This window comes from Choloepus didactylus, chromosome 10 (genome assembly GCF_015220235.1).
Source record: "Choloepus didactylus isolate mChoDid1 chromosome 10, mChoDid1.pri, whole genome shotgun sequence".
Taxonomy (NCBI): domain Eukaryota; kingdom Metazoa; phylum Chordata; class Mammalia; order Pilosa; family Megalonychidae; genus Choloepus; species Choloepus didactylus.
In genome coordinates, this window is record NC_051316.1 from 84,506,601 (window position 1) to 84,530,887 (window position 24,287).

The window sequence follows — 24,287 nt, forward strand, 5'->3', positions numbered from 1 at the left end:
ATATGGGGCGTGTTTCTGGGCAGTCAGGGAGGGGGGTGGTGGCTCTAAGAATCAAATCTCCCTGTTGATCCTGGAGTTTTAAAGCTGCTGCAATAGTCTAATCCTTCAGTTCAGTCCTGCTACAGTTTGTCTCTGCCACTGACCCACAAGTCCTTGGTATTGGCGTATGACTCCTGAGACTTGCGAGTGGGTCCCTCTTCCAGGCCATGCACCCCCTGGTCCTCTGTTGAGGGATGACTGTGCTGTGTAACAGGTGAGTGCCGTCTCCCCAGGGCAGTTCTGGGCTGCTGGGCTGTGTAGGGAGGCTCCCAGTCTGCTGAAATGATGGCTCAATGGAGCTTTGTTAATTCCCACTGCTCCACCTTCCCAACTCTGGGACAATCAACTGAGGTTGCAGGGAAGGCTAATGCCCACGCCCAGTTTTGTGGTGTGTGCCTGTTATTTGAAGCACTTCCATCACACTGGGTTTTCTGGGGCAGCTCTGGGCTATGGGGCTGGCAATGGGCAGGAGTGTTTCCTGTCCACCAGGATGATGACTGTGAGCCGACACCCCCCTTTTCTTGGGAAGTTGTGGTGTTTGGTGAATTTTCTCAGCCACTGTATTATTGCCTTTTGTCTCAGAGCTCTCTTAGTTCTGCTCTTGTCTTGACCTGCCCAAATTGCAAGTCTTTGAAGCTTTCTGTATTGGGCTTCTTAGAGTAATTGTTTTAGAAAAAGAAAAAAGGATTTAAAAAAAAAAAGAAAGGGCCCTCCTCACAGATCTAATGGGTTATTGAAATGCTAAGAGACGATGCAATTAGGGCCATTAAGGAAAGGTCCACAGGGCAGAGAGATCAGCTTTTCTTCGGGATTTGCATATGAGCCTCAGGGCCTGAACTCTGCCCTTCCCCTTTCTATGTTCACCAGAACTCCAAAAATCCTCTGCTTTTATTTTGGTGTTTTTCGTGTTGTTGTTTTCTATGCCTGTCTCCTCTCTGCTGGGCTTGCTGCTCTCAGATTCTCTGGTGTCTGGTCTCAGTCTATCTATGGTTGGAGTTTGGATCAGTAGAATGAGTTTCCGATAAAGGCTGCCACTGCAGTTCTCCCTTCTCCTTCCCGGAGCTGACAGCCCCTCCTCCCACGGGACTGAGCCTGGCAGGGAGGGGCGCGGGTCCCCTGGCCACAAAAACTTACAGATTTCGCTGATCTCAGCAGTTCCACGTTTTCATGAGTGTTGTATGAAGTATGCCCAAAGTCAGATTGCTCTGTGGTGTCCAGTCCACGCAGTTCCTGGCTTTCTACCTACTTTCCTGGAGGAGTAACTAAAACATACAGCTCACCAGTCCACCATCTTGCCCCGCCTCGCCCAATGGTGACATTTTGACCCCAAGGTTAGAGAGTATCTCTCAAACCACCATCTGCATAAAAGAAAGAAAAAGCCAAGTGTTGACTGAGCAACATATTTTTTTCAGTTTCTTGCTTTTTGATGAAAATTTTCAAACATGTTCCTACGTAGAATAGTATAATGAACTCTCTTAATAATTATCACAATTCTGCCACTCTTTGAGTTGCATTTTAAACTCTATGGGGCAGGCATCTAATCCAACAGTGATACCCCAATCTACCTAAGCCTCTCTGAATACTTAGTGGACTCTCCCAGGGCCTATTCCTCAGCCTGACACTTGGTCCAAGCCTTGTTGGTTAGCTCTACTTTCTGACTGTCTCTGGCTGTCCTTCAGGGGCTGCAGAAAAGAGCTCTAAACATGGAGCCGAGGACCGGACCCAGAACATTATCATGGCCATGAAGGACCGCATGAAGATCAGAGAGCGGAATAAGCCAGAGATCTTTGAAGTTATCCGGGATGTCTTTACTGTGAGCAAAGTTGCCCATGTGCAGCAGATGAAAACAGTGAAGCAAAGTGTACTGGATGGCACCTCCAAATGGTCGGCCAAGATTACCATCACTGGTGAGCAGGCCAATGGTTGAGGGGACAGGAAGATCCTGGGCTTTGGGGAGAACCTAGGGAAGAAGCAGCCTGAGTATGAGAGGGCAAGGGGCTGGAGAGGGAGAAGATAGAACCCAGGGGGAAATGAAACCCTGGTGCAGTGGGCGATAGGAAAGACAAGGCTGGCATCTACAAACTGTGAATGATAATACAAGGATTTGGTAACAATCTGACATTATAGACTTGATTAACAGTTCAGCAGTATAAGAGGGGTGGAAGAAGTTGGATGGATAAGAGACCAGGGAGTAGTTAACCAGTGGTTCACTTGTTGGGTGGGTGGGACTGAAGCATGCATATATCAGATGAGGGAATGACCAATGTAGGGATAAATGGTCAGTTAGGGCTCGGAGCTTGGGAGGGGCATTCTTGGGCTAGGCTTTGAGGGAAAGATTGGTAGCCCAGGACAAAGAATAGATGTGGAGATGCGGTGAGTTCAGGTACCTGTGCAAAAAGTATATAGACACTGCTCTAAGTTGGAGAGCATGTGAGTAATGCTACAGAGGGCTTCCAACTTCTGAAACATACTCAAGCCTTCTTCTGTATGTGCTTGGATTGCAGTGGTGTGTGCCCAGGGCCTACAAGCGAAGGACAAGACAGGATCCAGTGACCCTTATGTGACGGTACAAGTGGGCAAAACCAAGAAGCGTACCAAGACCATTTTTGGAAACCTGAATCCTGTTTGGGAGGAAAAGTTTCATTTGTAAGTCACAGAGGGCAGCCTATTGTCTTGCCTGAGACTATTTTTTGAGGGTAGCAGTAAGTCCTGCTATTCTGGGCTTTGTCCCAAAGGGGGATTGGGTAGAAGGAGTGGGGAGACCCCATTTCTCAAATATTTCACTTGGGTAGCAGCCATTCTTTCTCTGGATTTCTTGTTATAGACTATTGGGTCAGGGTTACTGTCCTAAGCTCTGTGTGTTAAATAGGGCTGTGAAAAAGGCCCCAGAGCATCTCATGCCACTTTTTCTAGAGCTAGAAAGATTTTACTGCTGCTTAAGTGACAGTACAAGGGACTGGCCACCCTACTGTGTACCTCCCAGCTCTGCCACGTTGCCTAGGAGGGGTTAGGCTCTTCTAGGGAGTAGGGAAGGAATGTCCTTGCCCTACAACTGGTTAGTTCTGTCTTAAAGATAGAAATCTGGGATCTGGAGGAGTTTCCATTTCCCTTAAGGACTTTGCTTTTCATTCTACCTCATATTCCTTTTTCATTATCTCATTTTCTTACAGATTATTTTGTTTAATATAGCAAATAAATACATTGCCAGCTTGGGAAGAAAAAACGAAGTTTCTTGTTGAATTGTCTGTTCTTTTTCAGTAGACCAGTAGTTACAGTGTAATATCTTAATGGAATATGGAAAGAGCAAGTAATTCTTCTGAGTACAACTTGGATGAGGCAACAGGACCCAGAAAATAGCTATTAGAGAAGGAGAGCCTGAGGGGGGACACTGGGTAAACTCCCTTCTACAAAGCTAAAACCATAGAGGAGAGGACAATTCAAATGATTATTAAAGGATGATAGAAGTCCACCAGGCACACAGTGGGGAGTTAGATACAAAGCTAAGCAGATATGACCAGATGGAAACACCATGAATATCTAGTGTCTTTACTAATTTTATGTCTTGGACTCTAAGGAGGGAACTGGAAGTTGCTTCCTAGGGTTCTGTGGCATCTGTCCAGCTGTTTTCCTGTTGGTGTTGCTGATATAGCTAGCTGCAGAAGAAGTCAGAATTGATCCTGGTACTCATCCCTGCCCCCTTTCCTTGTCCAGGGCAATAATAGCTGGATGGTGGTAGTTAGAGCAATAACACTGCTATCAGTAAGGCCCAGGAACAGGAATAAAGAGCCATTTACTGGGTAACCTGACTTACTGGGAACTTTAGTACTACTGTTCTCTGGCTCCTTCTCTTCCTGTTCCAGGGCCTCAAGTGCACATTATGGAATCTGGGAGGGAATTGGAAGTAATAGGAGTGGGAGCTACTGGGTCTGTCTCTAACAGAGCCTGCCTAATTCTCTCACAGTGAGTGCCACAACTCCTCTGACCGCATTAAGGTACGTGTGTGGGATGAGGATGATGACATCAAATCAAGAGTAAAGCAGAGGCTAAAGCGAGAGTCAGATGATTTCCTTGGCCAAACCATTATCGAGGTTCGGACATTGAGTGGCGAGATGGATGTCTGGTACAACTTGGGTAAGGAAATGGGACCAAAGAACATTGCTGGGAAGAGATAGCATGAAGCTGTCACACAATCCCCAAAGCATACGTCTGTCTAGAGCCTTTCTTACCCACAGAGAACTGACTATAGGTGGGGGTGGGGGGCAGAGGAATGGAAATGGGAGAGACTGGAACTTACTCTGGCTGGACATTCCCCAGGTTTCAAAAGTCCCTTTAATCTTCATACGCATCCCTAATGCTTTTAGCTTCCAGGCCCCTATTCTCCCACTCAACCTGCCCAGGGGTATTTGTAGAATATACAGTCATTGGAATGGATTCAACCGTTGGGTGAACCCTTGGGTCAGTGTCTCCTTTTCCTTGGGTTAAGCCATGATGGGGGCTGTCTAAGCTGTCTGTAGTTGCATTGGTTTCAATCTCCAGTCTTCTTTCCTTCCCAGAAAAGAGAACAGACAAATCAGCCGTCTCAGGGGCTATCCGACTACAAATCAGTGTGGAGATCAAGGGAGAGGAGAAAGTAGCCCCGTATCATGTGCAGTATACATGTCTCCATGAGGTGAGCCAGCCTTTGGTATATGGGGTACCAGAAAGCAGTGCTGGGGAGGGGCCTTTGAGGATAAGTAGGATTGCTAGATGGCTGAAGATATGGAGGCCTATTATTTAATTATATCCTTGGCCTTCTGTGAAACCCTGAACAGCCCAACTAATAGCCCCAAGTCTCAGTATCTCTTTGAGTAATGTGAGCATCGCTTACTGGGGCCACAGGAAGTACTGAGCAATGACCTGAAGGACAGAATTTTTGTGGAACCCTATTTATATTCTCCTGGACTTTGCCACCAGTTTTTATTTGTTTGTTTGTTTGTCTCTTTGTTTTTAATAACTAGAAAATATACTCAATCTTATGTATCAAACCAAATTGAAACACCTATGCCAAATCCCCAAGGGTAGCAACCTAAGCAAGTGCAGCCTAGTTACCATCTTTCTGTCTCTTCTTTAGAATTTAATGAAAGCCATGGACCCTTTTCCCAGAAAGCTGCCTAAATTGCAAGAGGTTTATAGACTGTTTGAAGTCCATCCATAAAATCTCTAGAATTAAGAATCCCTGATAAAACAAAGCATGAGCTTTGGAGTCAGAAGACTTGGATTTGAATCCTGACTGTCCCATTCACTGTCTGGTAGGGTGACTTTGAGCAAGTTACACAAACAAAGCTGAATTTTAGTTTTTCTTGTATAAGTTGGGCATTATAACTCCTCCTGCACTGGGTTGTGATGAGGATTAAAATGAACTGAGGTGCGAAAAGCATCTGTCATGGTACCTTGTATAGAGTAGACTCTTGCTTAGGAAAATCCCCTTCCTTTTCTGAGCTTGTCTAGTCCCCATCTGGGCACACCAGGCTGGCAGAGCCAGCCAGGTCTGACTAGAACCATACCCTGCTGGCTGATACTGTGGACAAGCTCAAGACCTCGGGGCAATCTGGTTTGGGCTCTTTGGGTTGTGCTATCTAATCGATGAGATCTTTCATTCTGCTACACTAGAGGCCACCTTGTCCTGGTGTCCTATTTTTCTTAACCCTTTCTTTTTCTGCTTTGTCTCCTACAGAACCTTTTTCATTACCTCACAGACATTCAGAGCAGTGGAGGAGTCCAGATCCCTGAAGCTCGAGGAGACGATGCGTGGAAGGTGTACTTTGATGAGACAGCTCAAGAAATTGTGGATGAATTTGCCATGCGCTATGGCATTGAGTCCATATATCAGGCCATGACGTGAGGCTCCCTGGGGCTCTGGGCAGTGGCTCCTAACCCTTGGGTGGCTAATGAAGGCACACTGACAGGATGGACAGGTCCTTAGTAGAGTAATATGCCAGGATTCATTGCTTTGTTTTCCTGTCTGAGCTGGATGGATGGGTCTGTGCCCCAAGGCAAGAGAGTATATGTAAAATGGGAGTGTATTTATCCTGTTCTGGGAGAACAGGAGAGGTATTTGTGTGTCTATCCCAGAGCTCAGAGAGAAGAAGGGAAAAGGGAAAAAGGTATGGGGAGAGTATGCAAGGACAAACCTGCCAGAGCATCATAGGTCTGAGTAGACAGAAACGTGTGCATATGCGTATGTGTATGCGACAGAGAAGCCAATTGAGATTGCTCTGGGAACCAGAGAGGGCACTAAGCTGTAGGAAAAGCAACTGTGTATGGAGTTAACTAAGACTCCTGTGACAGGAATTCCTGCCTACTATGAAAAGTGGCGTGGCTTATCTGTCGGTGAGGCTGCCACTAGAGCTATGCACAGAAAGTGGCCTTATGTAAGCAGAGGGTAGCTAGTGCTCTGGCTGTGCTTCATTCATTCTGCAAACTGTTATTGAGGTCCTACTGTGTTGTTTTTTTTTTTTAATTCAGTTTTATTGAAATATATTCCCATACCATACAATCATCCATGATATACAATCACCTGTTCACAGTACGATCATATAGTTATGCATTCATCACCACAATCTATTTCTGAACATTCTCCTTACATCAGAAAGAATCAGAATCAGAATAAAAAATAAAAGTAAAAAAAGAACACCCAGACCATCCCCCCCATCCCACCCTATTTGTAATTTAGTTTTTATCCCCATTGTTCTACTCATCCATCCATACAGTAGATAAAGGGAGTGTGATCCACAAGGCCTACCGTGTTTTGATGAGTAGGTTGGGGCCTCCATGTTTTGGGGAACTCAACCTAGCAAAAGAGACAGACTAGTAAGCTAGCAATTAAAATTGCAATTACAATTACAATTATAATTACGATATAATGTAACAAGTGCCATGATAAGATATAATCACAGGGTATTATGAAAGCACCAGGGAAGGGAACCTAAATTTTAGAGGAGGCATGTCAGGGAGGAGTTCCTTGAAGAGGTGACACTTGAACTGATTCTTGAAAAGGAGGAAGAGTATTTTTGGTAGGGCAAGTACAGAGGTGCTAAGATGCAACGCAGCATAACGTATGCAAGGAATTTTAAATTTAATATAGATGGGGAGAAGAACCGTGGAAAGGGTGATAAGGTTGGAGAGTGAACCCTCTTCCATTCTTACTCTGTTCACTCTCCCTGGGTGATCTTATCTGAACCCATGACACTACTACCTATGGGCTAGCTAATGACTCCCAGATCTTTTTCTCCAGATCAGACCCATTTCCGACTGTTTCCTGGGTATTCCCACAGGCATTACAAATTCAGCATTGCCAAAATACAAATCATCGTCATCACTACCAAAACTGCTAATTTTCCTATATTCCCTGTTTTAGTAAGTGTAACCATTTTCTACCCAATTGTTCGAACAGAAATTTAGGAGTCAGCATAAACTTTTCCTTCTTGATTACTGCCTCTCCTGTAATCTCCAACATCCAATCAATCTCTAAAACCTTTAGATTCTACCTCCTAGAAAGGTTTTTAAACTGTCATTGCTTCTGTGGTTCAGTATAATGATTGTAATAATAATAACAATAATGATAACAACAACAGCAGCAGCAACTCCTATGTACCATTTCTTGGATGTTAGGCCCTCATCTGAGTACTTTATTAATGTTAACTTATGCAATCCTCATATAGCCCTATGAAGTGGGTATTATTATTAATTTCCATTTTACAGAAAAGAAAACCAAGGCATGGAGAAATTAAGTAATTTACCCAAGGTCACTGAGTGAATGATGAAGCTGAGATTCAAACTCAGAGTCTGGGTCTAGAGTTCCTGACCCTTTCTCTGTTCCATTAAATATTTCATTGTTTCTTGCCTGAATGATTGCAGTAACTCCTCAACTGGTCTTTCTATCTCAGTTTCATTCCTCCAACTCTGCTTTTCCAGTTTACCATCAAAGTGACATTTATGAAAGACATATCTGATCACACTGTACTTTTGTTTAAAAATTTGCTATGACTTTTAATATAATCTCTTCTTACTATCTATTCTCTTCCTCCTTCTCCTTTCTAATTTCTTACTTTGCTTTTACCAAAGCAGTAGCCATAACTGAGAGTTCCCAAATAAATCCACCCTCTCTTGAATATATTTGTCTTAGCAATACAATTTCTCTTTGCCTGAACACTTCTCCATTTGATTTATTCCTGCTAGGCTAAAGCAGGCTCAACCATCCCTTCTTTGGGAAGCCTTTCCTTACCCCTAGCCATTCTGATTTAGGTGATCTTCCTTTATTTTTTTGCAATGTTTTGTATAGCATGCCTTGGATTATTGACTTACTAATACTTGGTTTCCCTGCCAAACTATTAAAGTCTTTAGATTCCCAGCACTTAACACAGGACCTGGCACATAGTAGACATTAATTGAATGTATATTTGAATGAATAAATTATGAAGAGCCCTGTATGCCAAAGTTATTGGAAGCTTCGTATACATCAGAGAAATCTTTTAACTTCTTGGCTTTTGCTGCAAGCCCTGAAGAGTCTTTGAGGGTGAGGACACTGTGTTTTTCAGGCACTTTGCATGTCTGTCCTCCAAGTACATGTGTCCTGGTGTGCCAGCAGTGATGAGCACCTTACTGGCCAACATCAATGCCTACTATGCCCACATAACTGCCTCTACCAATGTCTCTGCATCTGATCGCTTTGCAGCCTCCAACTTTGGGGTGAGTGTGATGTGAACACATATATGACCCATTTGTTATCAATTAATAAGGTTTGATTTTTCTTGGCAAATCCTGTAGAGTTGATTGATATACCTAAAATTCAGTTAGTTGCCACCTTGTTAATACTAACCTTTTGTCCTTATGGATATGTGGACTATAGTCATAGGCTCTCTTCAGACACAGATAAATGACAGAAAGTGGAAAAACATCACCATGGTTTGGAGGAGACCACCTGGTCTCAGAACCACTGTAGGCTAACAACTTGATTGGGTCACCATATTCCTTAGTGTTGCAGGTCCAAAAATTGACCTTTCTTATAACATTCATTCTCTCTGTGATAGACTCATGCCTGTTAGCTTCATACGAGACCAATATTTAAGCTAGGATGCCAGCTTGTACCTGAGGCTATTCCATTTCCAGTGTCAGGACTGTTTCCTCTATCCAGGGCGTGCCCTTTCCTGGTATTAAGGTACCTGGGAAGTTGAATCATTAATCAGAATGTCACCTGACTGAAGTTCAGTATACCAGGTGACATATTTCTAACCAACCACAAAGACTACTACTATTTGTTTTTTTAAGACTACCTCTTTAGGTATGAAATTGCTAATACCCAAAAACCACTAAGTCTCTGAGCCCTGTTTTCTGTTTTTTAGCCACTTTTATTGTTGTTGAATTGATAATAGAATCTTTCTGTAGATGAATTTATGTCATTGATTAAGCTAGCCAAATTTATCTGTTCTACTCTGCCTCCTCCCTTTATGTATTAATATCTAACAATTTATAATGTAATCAATATATGAGTTCATATATAGTTGTGCTATGCCAACATCTACAGGTACATGCTTTTTTCCCTACATTTAATTATATTTTTATATAAAAATCAGCTATTAAAATAGTTATTTATTTTAACATTAAAAAATTATAAATTAAGTGAAATGATGTGTAATGTGGTTTAAAGACAAACTCCTTCATCTCTACCTGATTATCTTCCAAATGTATGAGAATTTCTCACCTCCATGATGTGGCAATATAACTTTTGAATTACCCCAGGATAGCTCAGAAGACCATGGACTCAGGAACAAGTTGTGTTTAGGGTTTCCTTTTATCTGACTAAGACGAGTTACAGTCCCGAAGGGATGGAAATGCCTTGGTCATCTCCTATTGACTCTTGTAAGAAAGAGCTGTTCCCCCCCTAGGGACTTGGCTTTCCCACTGGCTGTGTGAGAAGATACCTCATTTTGAGAAAGAGCTGCTAAGAGATGGAACAGGGACCACCTATTTTATTTCTCTCTTACATTGTTTGTTCTCTCCATGAGCAGGGATGGGATAGAATGGGTGCCCAACCCAGTGTCTCCTCCCTATACTTTCTACTCACCTGGAAATTGTTCTGTTTCTGTTATAGTTTAGGGGGCTCAGAGATAGGTTATCTCTCTCTTCCCCATTATTTGTTTTCCACCCTCAGAAAGAGAGATTTGTAAAACTGCTTGATCAGCTCCACAACTCACTGAGGATTGACCTCTCCACATACAGGGTAAGTGAAGACATGGTGGTGGGGTGGGATAACAAGTAGTATCAGGCTTAGCCCAGGGAGCCTGTCAGCCAATCTTGGCTATGAAGTTAGAAAACAAGGAAAATTGGTCTGTGTCATCACTCTCACATGAATGGTCAATGCCACTGACAACTGTGGTGCTCCAAGCCCCAAAGATTATGCAGTGTGTAAATAGCAGAAGGCACAGCTGCTTTTTGTTGACAGTTAGCTTTCTAATCCCACTCACATCAGTCTACCAAACTCTCTAATGACATTCTCATTAGGGAGTCTCCTGAGGATAATCTCTTCCAGGAATGCCCTTTTAAAAAGTGGGTATTATATTCCCTTCTCACATTTTCCAGGAGAGGTGTAATAATCTGGCTAGGCGGGGAGAGAGTAACTTGGCTTGGGCAAGAAATTTGTATCAGAGGTCATGTCCATTCCTAGTATAGAGAGAGGAAATAGATTTACTTAGGAGGGTGAGTACCTGGGAGGGGGCAGGAGAGAGAAATGGACAGTTTCTTAGTTCCTCCTAAGTTATCTCTTCTTAGAATGGCTTCATTACTTGCTTTAAAGTATTGTGAATTTCCGGAACAGGCAATATACCCACATTAAAAAGTAAGTATAAAAACAGCCACAAAGTAAAAAAGAAGTAAAATTTTAACTACCCGTATTTCCATTGCCCTCCATTTGCATAAATAATGGAGAGTTGACTGTATATCTTTCATTTGGCATATAAGTTGCCATTGAAGGTTTAAAGTGGAGAGGGGCTCAGCCATCTCCCTCCACCTCTCCATGGCAGCTTCCGCCTAAAGCTCATGAAATGAAATGCAACATGGTTGGAAGATCCTAAGGCCTTGCATCCCATCCTCAAAGCAGTTCTGCTTTGAGTTCTGCTGTCTCCTGGCTTCAGCACAGTAAAAGAACTGTAAAAGAACTGGATTTCAGTCTAGTCTCTAGTGTGGCTCCACTTATATTCCAGGATATACAGTTAGAATGTAACTTTTGAAGAAAGCACTGTTTGGGTATAAGAATCTTCATACAAGGAGTGTGTGTGTGCAGGTGGGTGTGTGTATCTGTTTTCATTTGTGCAAATGCTCACACAATGCATAGGAAGTAGGGTTGGAGGAAGGATGTGTTGCCTTTTGGGCTGAAGATTATTAACCCCTGCTTTTGGCAAGGGGCTGTCTATATCAGTAGGAAAGAAAGGGAGACCTGTACTGTTACAGCTTTTTCTGCCCAGCTCAATTAGGGAGAATCCTAGTGGGTAGCAGTTGGGGAAACTTTTGGCAGGGAAAATTTTCATATTCCTGTTATCCTTTCTTACAATTGCTTGATTTGCAACAGAACAATTTCCCTCCTGGGAGCCCTGAGCGGCTTCAGGACTTGAAATCCACAGTGGATTTGCTGACCAGCATTACTTTCTTCAGAATGAAGGTAAGAGATGGGTTGAGCTGGGCAGCACTGGGCTGGGGACCTGGCCACAGGGACATAAAGAATAAGAATCATGAGGCAGAGTCTGAGGCCACAGGATTCATCATCTCTAAGCCCACATTTCCATAGCCTTGTTTCCTGGGCTGGACAGTTCTCCCCATCGACTGTTTTGACAACTTCATCCCAGGGCAAGGTTCAGGGACCCATAGAGGAATGAAGAAATCTGGAGTAGGCTAGGAGGAGATCCCACCCAGGTGAGCAGGAACTTGGACCCATATTTCTTCTACTAATTGGCAGGTGCAAGAGCTTCAGAGCCCACCAAGAGCCAGCCAGGTGGTAAAGGATTGTGTGAAGGCCTGTTTGAACTCCACATATGAGTATATCTTCAACAATTGCCATGACTTATACAGCCGCCAGTATCAGCTGGTAAGAGGTTCAAGATCAAGCGGGGTTGGCTGTCAATGGCTCTTTGGAGCCTCAGCCTTCCTGTGCCGGGGTCATGGTGGAAAGGAGCTTATGACAAAGTCCTTGATGTTCTTGAGAGTGACAGAGTTGTGGAGTGTGGACCATCTAGATCATATGAGACATTTATGGTTGGAGATGAGGGACCTTTAGACAGGATAAGATATGCCAACAATAGGTTTAACTTAGGTGGTAAAGAAAGTGAACCTAAATTCTAGCACATTTCAGGGATTGAGTAGGTGAATTCTCAGTCCATCCAGAGTCTTTCTCCCTCAAGGTTAATTTTATTTTGCTTCATGTTAACCCCAATACAGCATCCTGGAATTCTAGTCTGCCTTTCCCCTGAGATCTGTAGCTGTCTCTCTGGACTACTGGCCCTTGGAAGTCTAACTTTTCCCTCTGACCACTTCTCTTTTCATTGCCTGGTATTCTGATTTATATTCATCAGCTGATTGTCAGTCTTCTGTGAGGCAAAGCTACTTCACCTGTTCTAGCCTACATCCTAATTCAGTACCTGGTGATTATGTACATTTTTCTAGATCCTTCCAATAGTATCCTTTTTTTCTTATTTCATATCCAGGGCTTCCTTCTGGATCTAATCACTCGATTACAGTTTCTGCTTTAGGAATGTCTTGCTGACCATACATTTTTAGAGTAATTCCCTTCAGACCACCAAATATGCATTGAATGTTTTTCTGGGCCAGGTCTCTTCCCCTGTACTATGAGAACTGAGGAAAACATAATGCTCCTTCAGTAAGTTCTCAGTCTCGTGACCATATATATAACTCCAATTAGAGAAATTTGTTAAAAGAGCCTTGAGAGAAGGATAAAACTAAAGTGATTCCAAGGAGGTAAAGTCACTCGACCAGATATCAGGAGAAGCTACATAAAACAAGGGACATTTGAGATAGACTTTGGAAGGCAGATAAACTCTGAATAGCAAATAATGGGAGAACAACCTAAATCTCTTGGACAGTTACCCTTTAGTGAACACATCCAATTTGTAATGTTTCTTCCTAGGAGCACCTTTGTAAAGATTGAAATCTTGTTCATGCCACCTCCTTTCATTCCCAGGTGTACTTTTTGTACCAGCCATATCTTTAAGGCTTCTTCCATTTAAGGTTTATCAAACCTGCCTTTGGTTCTGAAGTCCATGGTTTTCCTTTGTTTGCCTACTATACTTTGTGCTACTCTCCTGTTGGGTGAAGGCACTGTTCTCAGACCTGATCTTTTAACCATGGTTCTGGTTTCCTAATTCTGCCATTCTGCAAAATACCAGAAATAGATTGGCTTTTATAAAGGGGGTTTATTTGGTTACAAATTTACAGCCTGAAAGCCATGAAAATGTCCAAATTAAGGCATCAACATGAGTATACCTTCTCCAAAGGAGGGCCAGTGGTGTCGGAAAACATCTGTTAGCTGGGAAGGCATGAGGCTGGCATCTGGTGATCCCAGCTTGTCTTCCAGCTCCACTCTCAGCTCCTTTGCTTTCTTCAAAATGTTGCTCTTGGGGTATGTTCTAGTTTGCTAATGCTGCCGGAATGCAAAGCACCAGAGATGGATTGGCTTCTATAAAAGGGGGTTTATTTAGCTACACAGTTACAGTCTTAAGGCCATAAAATGTCCAAGGCAATGCATCAACAATCGGGTACCTTCATGGAGGATGACTAAGGGCATCCGGAAACCTCTGTTAGCTGGGAAGGCACGTGGCTGGCATCTGCTCCAGAGTTCTGATTTCAAAATGGCTTTATCCCAGGAAGTTCCTCTCTAGGCTGCAGTTCCTCAAAAAATGTCACTCTTAGTTGCTCTTGGGGCGTTTTTCCTCTCTTAGCTTCTCCGGAGCAAAAGTCTGCTCTCCACGGCCATCTTCAAACTCTCTCATCTGCAGCTACTCTGTCAGCTCCTGTGCATTCTTCAAAGTGTCCCTCTTGGCTGTAGCTCCTTTTCAAAATGTCATTCACAGCTGCACTGAGTTCCTTCTGTTTGTCAGCTCATTTATATGGCTCTAGTGATTTAATTTAGATCTACCCTGAATGGGTGGGGTAACCCCTCCATGGAAATTATCCAATCAGAGTCATCACCCACAGTTGGGTGGGGCACATCTCCACAGAAACACTCAAAGAATTACAATCTAATCAACACTGATATGTCTGCCCACACAAGATTACATCAAAGATAATGGCTTTTTGGGGGACATAATACATTCAAACCAACACAGGGTATATTGTCCTCTCTTAGCTTCTCCAGAGCAAACATTGGGCTAGCATCTCCAAAGTGTCAGCAAAAGTCTGCTTTCAGTGGCCATCTCCAAAATGTCTCTCTCAGCTGCTCTGAGGTCTTTCTGTTTGTGAGCTCTTTTGCAGAACTCCAGTGATTAAATCAAGACCCACCCTGAAAGGCAGGGTCCATCTCTCCATGGAAATAAAATCTAATCAAAGGACCCACACTTGGGGTCTCATCTCCATGGAAACATACAATCAAGAGCCCACACCCTAATCAAAAAGATTAATCAATCTGCCCCCACAAGATTGCATCAAAGAATATGGCTTTTTCTGGGGGACATAATATATACAAACCGGCACAACCATGCAGGGATTTCTCTGAATATTTAGTCTCTCTTCCTTAGCATGAGATGAACTTATACTTTGAAAGAGGCTGATAAAACATTCAGGAGCTTTCTATAGCCTTTGTACCTTGCTACCTGCTTTTTACTTTCTTTTACTCTCATTTCTTCATTATTCATTGTTTACATTGGAGTATAAATGCATCTGAAGTTAATTAAAATATCTCTCTGCCTTTAAGGAGCTCATAGTTTGGTGGAGGTGGGAGGCAGGTTTATTACCTTTATTGTTTTCTATTATTTTATTGTTATTACTTTTTATTGTAGCTGTCTGTTAAGTATATCCCAGAGGTTCACAGAGGGAACTCAAAGGAGGGGCATCTAATGAGACCAGGAGTGTCAGGGAAAACTTCTCAGAAGAGGTAAAGCTCAACTTAAATTTTGAAGAATTAACTAAAGAAATGAGTTCAGGTAAAGGGTGGAAGAAAAATACCATGTGAAGAAAATAGAATGTTTGGAGGTACAAAATTGTGAATAAGTGTGTTAATTTAAGGAAGTATATGCAATTTAATTAGGGTAGTTACAGCATCAGGCTTTGGAGTTCAACGATCTGGGATCAAATTTTGGTTCTGCCATTTACTAGCTAAATGACCCTGGGCAAGTCATGTAATCTCTTTGTCCTTTAGTCTCCTCATCTGTAAAATATAGGTGGTAATAATTTCTACTTATTGGGGTTGTTATGAAGACTGAATGAGATAATACATGTAAAGTTCTTAATAGAGTGCCTGGCACATAATAAGCAATAAATAAATGGTGGTGGCTTGTAGGGTTAGAACAAAAGAGAAGTGGTAAGGTGAAGGTTGAAAGATTGGTCATATTCTGCAGAACCTTTGTGTCAAGCTAAGGAGTTTGAACTTTATTGAAGGCTATTGAAGGACTTGAGCAGAAGAGTAACACCATGAGATTTTCCTTGTAGAAAGATCACTGACAGGTAGAAGATGGATTGGATTGAAAATCATAGACCAGCTAGGAAATTCTTAAATGATAGGAGCCTGAGCCAGGATAGTGGCATTAAAAGTAAAAAGAAGAGGAATCTAAGATGGCTGGTTAGGGAAAGGTTGGGTTCACTTCTCTGACAGAAAAGCAACTTGGGACAGGCAGAAACTGTCTGGAACAATGGTTCTGCAGCTCTAGAGAACGGGGAGTGCTGTGCAACACCCAGGGAAGTGCGGGACCAAGAGACAGAGAAGCTGCGATGAGAGATCCTGAGTAACTCCCCTCAGCCCCAGCTTCTGGCGCCCATTCCCCACTCTTGGGACAGAAAGCTTTGGGGTGTCTGGTCCCTGGTGAGTGGGTGGCTGCAGACTGAGAAGGCCACAGAGGCCCACTTCCCCAAGAACAGAGTGAGTCATGGTCTAGTACTGTTGCAGCTCATTTGGCCAATGAATTTGGACTGTTGGTATGTGTGGTTTCAACTCCCCTGGCCTGGTGCTGCTACACTTTTGTCTGGAGTCAGCAGGGAATTAAGATGAGCCTATTTCCTGAGGGCTGAGGGAAATAGTTTGATGAAGAGCACCATCTTCTGTCAAGAGAGGAAAGCACACTTCTGGGAAGACGTCTAAAAGGCTTTTGGGCAAAGAGAGCCATATGCTGGACAGGACAGGGACGCTCACCCTTGAGAAGAAGAATTTAAAGTTTTTGGCATCTTTACCTGTCTCCCTGGGGCCCAGTGGAACTGATATGTGCCCACTTTGTGGGTAATACTTCATCAGTAAGCCCTGGTTGGGTAATACTGATGAAACAAGTATCAAAGAAGAGCGTTAACACAAAGCCAATCAACAACAAAATATATGAGAGAGAATCTGACCTTCAGAGTAAACTCATCAAGATCTGATGCCCAGATCTCAACAAAAAATTACAAGCTAAACCAAGAAACAGGAAGATATGGCCCAGTCAAAGGAGCAAATCAAGAAGTTAGAAGAGATACAGAATTTGGAAAATCTAATCAAAGATGTTCAAACAAATCTCCTAAACCAATTCAAGGAGATGGCTAAAGAGATAAAGGATATTAAGAAGACACTGGAGACTTCTGGGACGATGGCAAAGAAACTTGAGAGGGGCCGGAGGATGTCTGGGTCCATGGTTTTTGGGTGTGACCGGCCATAAAGGGATACCTACAGTATGTGGTAGGGATGTTGGGGGTGGGGGTGGGAAACATGGAGAGAACAGCGCCTTGAGGGATAGGGTGAGTTTGTTTGGCTGGTATCACCTCCTAGGGCTGGCAGCGGTGAGATGGCTGCTGGGCAAGAGAATGAGCAGCAGCTCTCCACTCTCAGGCACTCACCTTGGCAGTTAGCTGGGGAGGTGATCCTCCATAGCCATACAGCTGGGAGCTCCTGTGACAGAACCCAGGAGGCAGCATTTATTCTCTCCCCATGGAACTCTGGGGTATGCACTGACAAGAAGTGGGGAAAGGAGAGGGCTCCATACGGAGGCATCAGGAGCCCCTCCTACACCCCAGAGACTCATGGGTGCATGACAGGCAGGGATCGGGACACATTTGCACTGGAAGGTGTCCTTGAGCGGACTCCCTGCTGAACTACATAAGGCCCCCATTGCGGCTCCAGGGCACATAGAGAACTGGTTAACAGATTGGTTCCTCACCTGGCTTGGACTCTGCCCAGTGCACAGGAGAAATTCAGGGAAGACTGGCTTGACAGTAAGAGGTGACTTAAGAACACCAACTCCTGGTAGCATAGGAAAACTGCAGTCTAGCAAGCTGTAACTCTGCCAAATTATATATAAATGCTCAAATATTCCTGTGTTTCCCAAAATAACCTTATCAAGACACACAAATGTCTGGAAGCCAACAGAAAATCATAAAGCACTTGAAGAATCTAGAAGATATGGACAAGCCAAACAAATTAAAAAGCCAGAAGAGACACAAAATTTGGAGCAATTAATTAAAGAAGTACACACAAATCTACAAAACAATTTCTTTGAGATGGTAAAAGACATAAAGGACATCAAGAAGACTCTAGAAGAACATAAAGAAGAATTTGAAAGAGTAAATTTTAAAAATAGCAGATATTATGGAAATAAAAGACACTGTAGATCAAATTGAAAATACACAAGAGACACATTAGCAGATTCGAAGAGGCAGAAGAAAGAATAGGTGAACTAAAGGGCAGAGCAATTATATGCAAATGCACAAAAGAAAAAAATGGTGAAAAACATAAAAAAACTTGAAATGGATCTCAGGGAAATGATGGACACCATGAAGTGAACAAATGTAAGAATCATTGGTGTCTGAAGGAGAAGAGAAGAGTAAATGGCTAGGAAGAGTGTTTAAAGACATAGTTGAGGAATACTTTCCAACCCTTCTAAATGACATAAATATGCAAGTCAAATATGCCCAGTGAACTCCAAAAAGAATAAATCCAAATAAACCTACTCCGAGACATATACTGATTAGATTGTCAAATGCTGAAGAGAAGAAGAGACTTCTGAAAACAGCAAGAGAGAAGTGATCCACCACATATGAGGGAAACAACATAAGACTAAGTATTGACTACTCAGCAGGCACCATGGAGGCGAGAAGGCAGTGATGGGACATATTTAAGATTCTGAAAGAGAAAACTTTCCAGCCAAGAATTCTTTATCCAGCAAAGCTGTCCTTCAAAATTGAGGGAGAGTTTAAAATTTTCACACAAACAAATGTTAAAAGAATTTGTTAACAAGATACCTGCCCTGCAAGAAATACTAAAGGGAGCTCTACCAGCTGAGAAAAGAAATGAGAGAGAGGAGGTCTGGAGAAGGGCACAGAACTGAAGAGTATTAGTAAGGTTAACTTAAAGGAAAAAAAGGTGGGGGGGGAATAGATCTGACAGCTAAAAACTAAAGGATGAGATGGCTGGTTCAAGAACTCCCTTCACAGTAATAACTTTGAATGTGAATGGATTAAACTCTCGAATTAAAAGATACAGACTGGTAGAATGGATTTAAAAGTATGAACCATCAACTTGCTGTTTACAAGAGACTCATCTTAGACCCTGAGACACAAAGAGACTGAAAGTGAAAGGATGGAAAAAAACATTCTGTGCAAGCTGCAACCAAAAGAAAGTAGGGGTAGCTATACCAGTATCGGACAAAAGACACTTTAAAGGCAAAGATGTCATAAGAGACAAAGAAGGACACTCTATGTTAATAAAAGGGACAATTCACCAGGAAGAAGTAATAAACATAAACATTTATGCACCCAATCAAGGAGCTCCAAAATACATGAGACAAACATTGGCTAAACTGAAGGGAGCCATAGACACAATACAATAATAGTGGGAGACTTCAATACACCACTCTCTTCTATAGATAGAACAAATAGAGGATCAACAAGAAAATTGAGAACTGAAACAATATGATAAATAAATTAAACTTAACAGACATATATAGATTGTTACATCCAAGAGTACCAGGATAAACATTCTTCTCTAGTGCCCATGGAACATTCTCCAGGATAGATCATATGCTGGGGCACAAAACAAGTCTTAAAATTTAAAAAGATTGAAATTATTCAAAGCACATTCTCTGACCATAATGTAATGCAGCTAGAAATCAGAAACTACCAAAGAAACAGATATTTCACAAATATCCTCCTAAACAACCAGGGGGTCAAAGAAGAAATTGTCAGATATTGTAAATATCTGGAGATGAATGAATATGAGAACACAACATATCATAACCTATGGGATGCAGCGAAGATGATGCTGAAAGGGAAATTTATAGCTCTAAATGCATATTTCAAAAAGCAAGAAAGAGCTAAAACCAAAGACCTAACTGAATAACTGAAGAGGCTAGAGAATGATCAGCAAACTAACCCTAAAGCAAGTAAAGAAAAGAAATAAAGAGTAAAGCAGAAATAAATGAGTGGAGAACAAAACCAATAGAGAGAATAAATAAAACCAAAAGTTGGTTCTTTGAAAAGGTCAACAAGATTGACAGGTCCTTAGCTAGATTGACAAAGTAAAAAAGACAGAAGACCCAAATAAACAGAATCAGAAATGAGAGCAGGATAATTATTATGGATCCCAAAGCAATAATAATAATTAAAAAAAAAATCATGAGGCTACTATGAACAACTGTATGCCAACAAGGTAGACAATTTAGAGGAAATGGACAATTTTCTGGAAACACATGAACAACCTGCACTGACCAAAGAAGAAATAGAAGGCCTCAACAAACCATTCACAAGCAAGGAGATACAATCAGTCATCAAAAATCTACCTTCAGATAAAATCCCAGGGCCAGATGGCTTCACAGTGGAATTTTACCAAACTATCCAAAAAGAATTGTCACCATTCCTGCTCAAACTCTTTGAAAAAATCAAAGACAGAGGCATTACCTAAGTCGTTATGAAGCTAATATCACTCTGATACCAAGACCAGGTAAAGATACTACAAAAAGGGAAAACTGTAGGCCAATCTCCCTAATGAATATAGATGCAAAAACTCTCAAAAAAATACTTGCAAATCAAATCCAAAGGCACATTAAAGAAGTATACACCATGACCAAGTGGAGTTCATTCCTGGCATGCAAGCGTGGTTCAGTATAAGAAAATCAATGTAATTCAACACATTAACAGATTGAAAGGGAAAAATCAAATGATCATCTCGAGAGATATTGAAAGAGCATTTGACAAAATTCAGCATATTTTTTTTGATAAAAACACTTCAAAAAGTAGGAATTAAAGGAAACTTCCTCAATATGATAAAGGACATTTATGAAAAATCCACAGCCAGCATAGTACTCAATGGTGAGAGGCTGAAAGCCTTCCCGCTAAGCTTGGGAATGAGACAAGGATGCCTCATTATTCAATATTGTGCTAGAAGTTCTAGCCAGAGTGATTCATCAAGAAAAAGAAATAAAAGGTATCCAAATTGGAAAAGAAGAAGTAAAACTCATTCTTTGCAGATTATATGATCTTATATTTGGAAAATACTGAGAAATTGATGACAAAACTACTTGAGCTGATAAACAAATTCAGCAGAATGGCAGGATACAAGATTAATGCACAAAAGTCAGTAATGTTCCTATACACTACTAATGACCTAACTGAAGATGCAATCAAAAAAAAAAAAAAATACATTTACAATAGCAACTAAAAATTCAAGTACCTAGGAATAAACTTAACCAAGAATGTAAAAGACCTCTACACAGAAAATTACAAAACTTTACTAGAAGAAATAAAAAAGGAAATAAATAGGTGGAAAGATATTTAGTGTTCATGGACAGGAAGGGTAAACGTCATTAAGATGTTAATTCTATCCAAATTGATCTACAGATTCAATGCAGTTGCTATCAAAATTCTAACAACCTACTTTGCAGACTTGGAAAAGCTGGTTATCAAATTTATTTGGAAGGGAAAGGGGCCTTGAATTGCCAAAAACATCCTAAAAAGGAAGAACAAAGTGGGAGGACCTACACTTCCTGACCTTGAAGCCTACTATAAAGCCACAGTAGTCAAAACAGCATGGTATTGACACGAAGATAGACATTGGTCAATGGAATCGAATTGAGAGTTTGGAAATAGACCACCAGATCAATGGTCAACGAATTTTTGATAAGGCAGCCTAATGCTGCCAGAATGAAAACACCAGAGATGGATTGGCTTTTATAAAAGGGGTTTATTTGGTTACACAGTTACATTCTTAAGGCCATAAAGTGTCCATCAACAAAGGGTACCTTCACTGGAAGATGGCCAATGGTGTCCAGAAAATCTCTGTTAGCTGGGAAGGCATGTGGCTGGCATCTGCTCCAATATTCTGGTTTCAAAATGGCTTTCTCCCAGGATGTTCCTTGCTAGGCTGCAGTTCCTCAAAAATGTCACTCTTAGTTGCACTTGGGGTATTTGTCCTCTCTTAGCTTCACCAGAGCAAGAGTCTGCTTTCAACAGCCATCTTCAAAGTGTCTCTCATCTGCAGCTACTCTCTCAGCTTCTGTGCATTCTTCAAAGTGTCCCTCTTGGCGGTAGCAAGTCTGCTCCTTCTGTGTGAGCTTATATAGTGCTCCAGTAAACTAATCAAGGCCCATGCTGAATGGGCGGGGCCACACCTCCATGGGAATTATCCAACCAAAGGTCTTGTCCACAGTTGACTGAATCACATCTCCAAGGAAACACCCAAAGGATTCCAAAATCTAATCAACACTAATATGTCTGCCCACATAAGATTGCATCAAAAATAATGGCGTTTTGGGGGACATAATACACCAAACTGGCACAGTCCCCAAATCCACTGAACTGGGATAGAATAGCCTCTTCAACAACTGGGGCTGGGAGAACTGGATATCCATAACCAAAAGAATGAAGAGGACCCCTTCTTCATACCCAATATAAAAATTAACTTACAATGGATCAAATACCTCAATATAAGAGAGAACATAAGAAAACTCTTAGAATATAATATACTCTTAGATATAATATAGGGAAACATCTTCAAGAGCTAGTAACAGGAGGTTGCTTCTTAGACCTTGTTGCAAAGCACAAGCAACAAAAGAAAAAATAGATAAATGGAAACTTCTCAAAATCAAAATCTTCTGTGCCTCAAAACACTTTGTCAAAGAGGTGATGAGACAGCCAACTCAATGGGAGAAAATATTTGGAAACCATACATCTGATAAGAGACTGATATCTTGTATGTATAAACACATCCTTCAACTCAACAACAGTACAAACAGCCCAGTTATAAAATGGGCAGAAGATATGAAAAGGGTTTTTTCCAAAGAGGAAATAAAAATGGCTAAAAAAACACATGGAAAAAATGTTCATCTTCACTAGCTATTAAGGAAATGCAAATCAAAACCACAGTGAGATACCATCTCACACCAATAAGAATGGCTGCAAATAAACAGGAAAGTACAAATGCTGGAGAGGATATGGAGAAATTGAAACTCTTATTCATTGCTGGTGGGACTGTATTATGGTATAGCCTCTGTAGAAGACAGTTTGGCGGGTCCTCAGAAAAATAGATATTGAGTTACCCTATGATCTGGCCATTTCACTTCTCGGTATATACCCAGAAGGTCTGAAAGCAGTGATAAGAACAGACATTTGCACACCAGTGTTCATAGTGGCATTGTTCGCAATCCAAGTGTCCTTCAGCAGAGAAGTGGACAAACAAAATGTGGTGTATACATATGATGGAATACTATGCAGCAGTAAGAAGGAACAAGGTCCTGAAACATGGCAACATGGATGAACCTTGTAGATACAATGCTGAGTGAAATAAGTCAGATACTAAACGAGAGATATTGTATGTTACCGCTATTATGAACTCCCTGAACAATGTAAAATCAATGTCTTATAATGAGAATATTGGGGACCTAGTGGTAGACAGAAGCTAGTGGAGGGGGAACAATAATCTAATATGTTCAGATATGTTAATCAGGGTGAATTCAAAGGTATGAGAATGGATAGGGGTGATGATTGTTTATTAATGGGATTATAAGTACTAGAACTCTATTGAAGGTGAATAGGATTGAAAGGGGTTTTTTAAGGCATATATCCCACAGATCAGCACTACAAATATAGACAGGTGTTTACATGATACACTTCTAAGGTATGACACTAGAACAGAGAGTTGACAACAGAATGGTATGTGGTAAAAATCTACCTATTTCATACTAGGGACTATGATTAATAGGAGTACCTTACTAGTACCACACAAATACTAGGGACAAAAAATTAAGGGCTGAAAAGACCTATGGGGTGTTTTGGGTCATGAGAATTGTTCAAAATGGAGTGTTGAAGATTGTACAACCAAGTGATGGTGTGAGATATGGGTGGATTATCATGGGCGAAACATATGCTATGTCAACTTAGGAATCCCTTACTATGTTAGCTAAGGTTCTCTAGAAAAACAGAATCAACAAGAAATATCTGTAAATACAAGATTTTATAAAAGTGTCTTACTTAACTGTGGGTATGCACAAGTCCAAATTCTGTAGGGCAGGCAGTGAACTGGCACCTCCAATGAAGATGTTTGATGAACTCTTCAGGCAGCAAACTGTCAACTTCAATGAACATGTTCAATGAACTCCTCAGGAAATGAACTGGCAACTTTGATGAACTCCTCAGGAAACATTTCACTGGTTAGCGGAAGAAGAAGTGAAGGTCCTCAGTCTCACTTAAAAGTCTTCAACTAATTGGATTAAATCCAGCTGATTGCATTCTCTCATTGTGAAAGACATGCCCTTTGTTGATGTAATCAGTCACAGCTGCAGCCAACTGACTGATGATTTAATAAACCAGCCTTCTGGTTTATTAACCAGCCACAAATGTCCTTGTAGTAACGGTTAGGCCAGTGCTTGCTTGACCAGACACCTGTTCAAGTGGACACATGAACCCAACCATCACACCTTCTTTATAAGTCAAGCCCTTGATCTTGAGGCTTATTCTTGTGAAACTTATGTTTATAAAGGGAGGCTAGGCCCACCTTTCTTTTGTTGCTCAAATGTGGACTTTCTCTAAGCCCAGTTCTGCAA

General features: G+C 41.6%; 1 protein-coding gene across 4 annotated transcripts in view; it reads left to right on the top strand.

Annotated features, from left to right (window-relative positions):
- Nucleotides 1-24,287, top strand: part of UNC13B (unc-13 homolog B) — a 322,323-nt gene that overhangs the window by 280,013 nt on the left and 18,023 nt on the right. For all 4 annotated transcript variants that reach the window (XM_037850969.1, XM_037850970.1, XM_037850971.1 and 1 more), the window contains 9 exons: nt 1,719-1,946; nt 2,544-2,685; nt 4,001-4,170; nt 4,593-4,708; nt 5,753-5,916; nt 8,616-8,766; nt 10,229-10,297; nt 11,642-11,731; nt 12,026-12,154. In XM_037850969.1, coding sequence (XP_037706897.1) covers nt 1,719-1,946; nt 2,544-2,685; nt 4,001-4,170; nt 4,593-4,708; nt 5,753-5,916; nt 8,616-8,766; nt 10,229-10,297; nt 11,642-11,731; nt 12,026-12,154 — 1,259 coding nt within the window. The remainder of the gene's footprint in view (nt 1-1,718; nt 1,947-2,543; nt 2,686-4,000; nt 4,171-4,592; nt 4,709-5,752; nt 5,917-8,615; nt 8,767-10,228; nt 10,298-11,641; nt 11,732-12,025; nt 12,155-24,287) is intronic.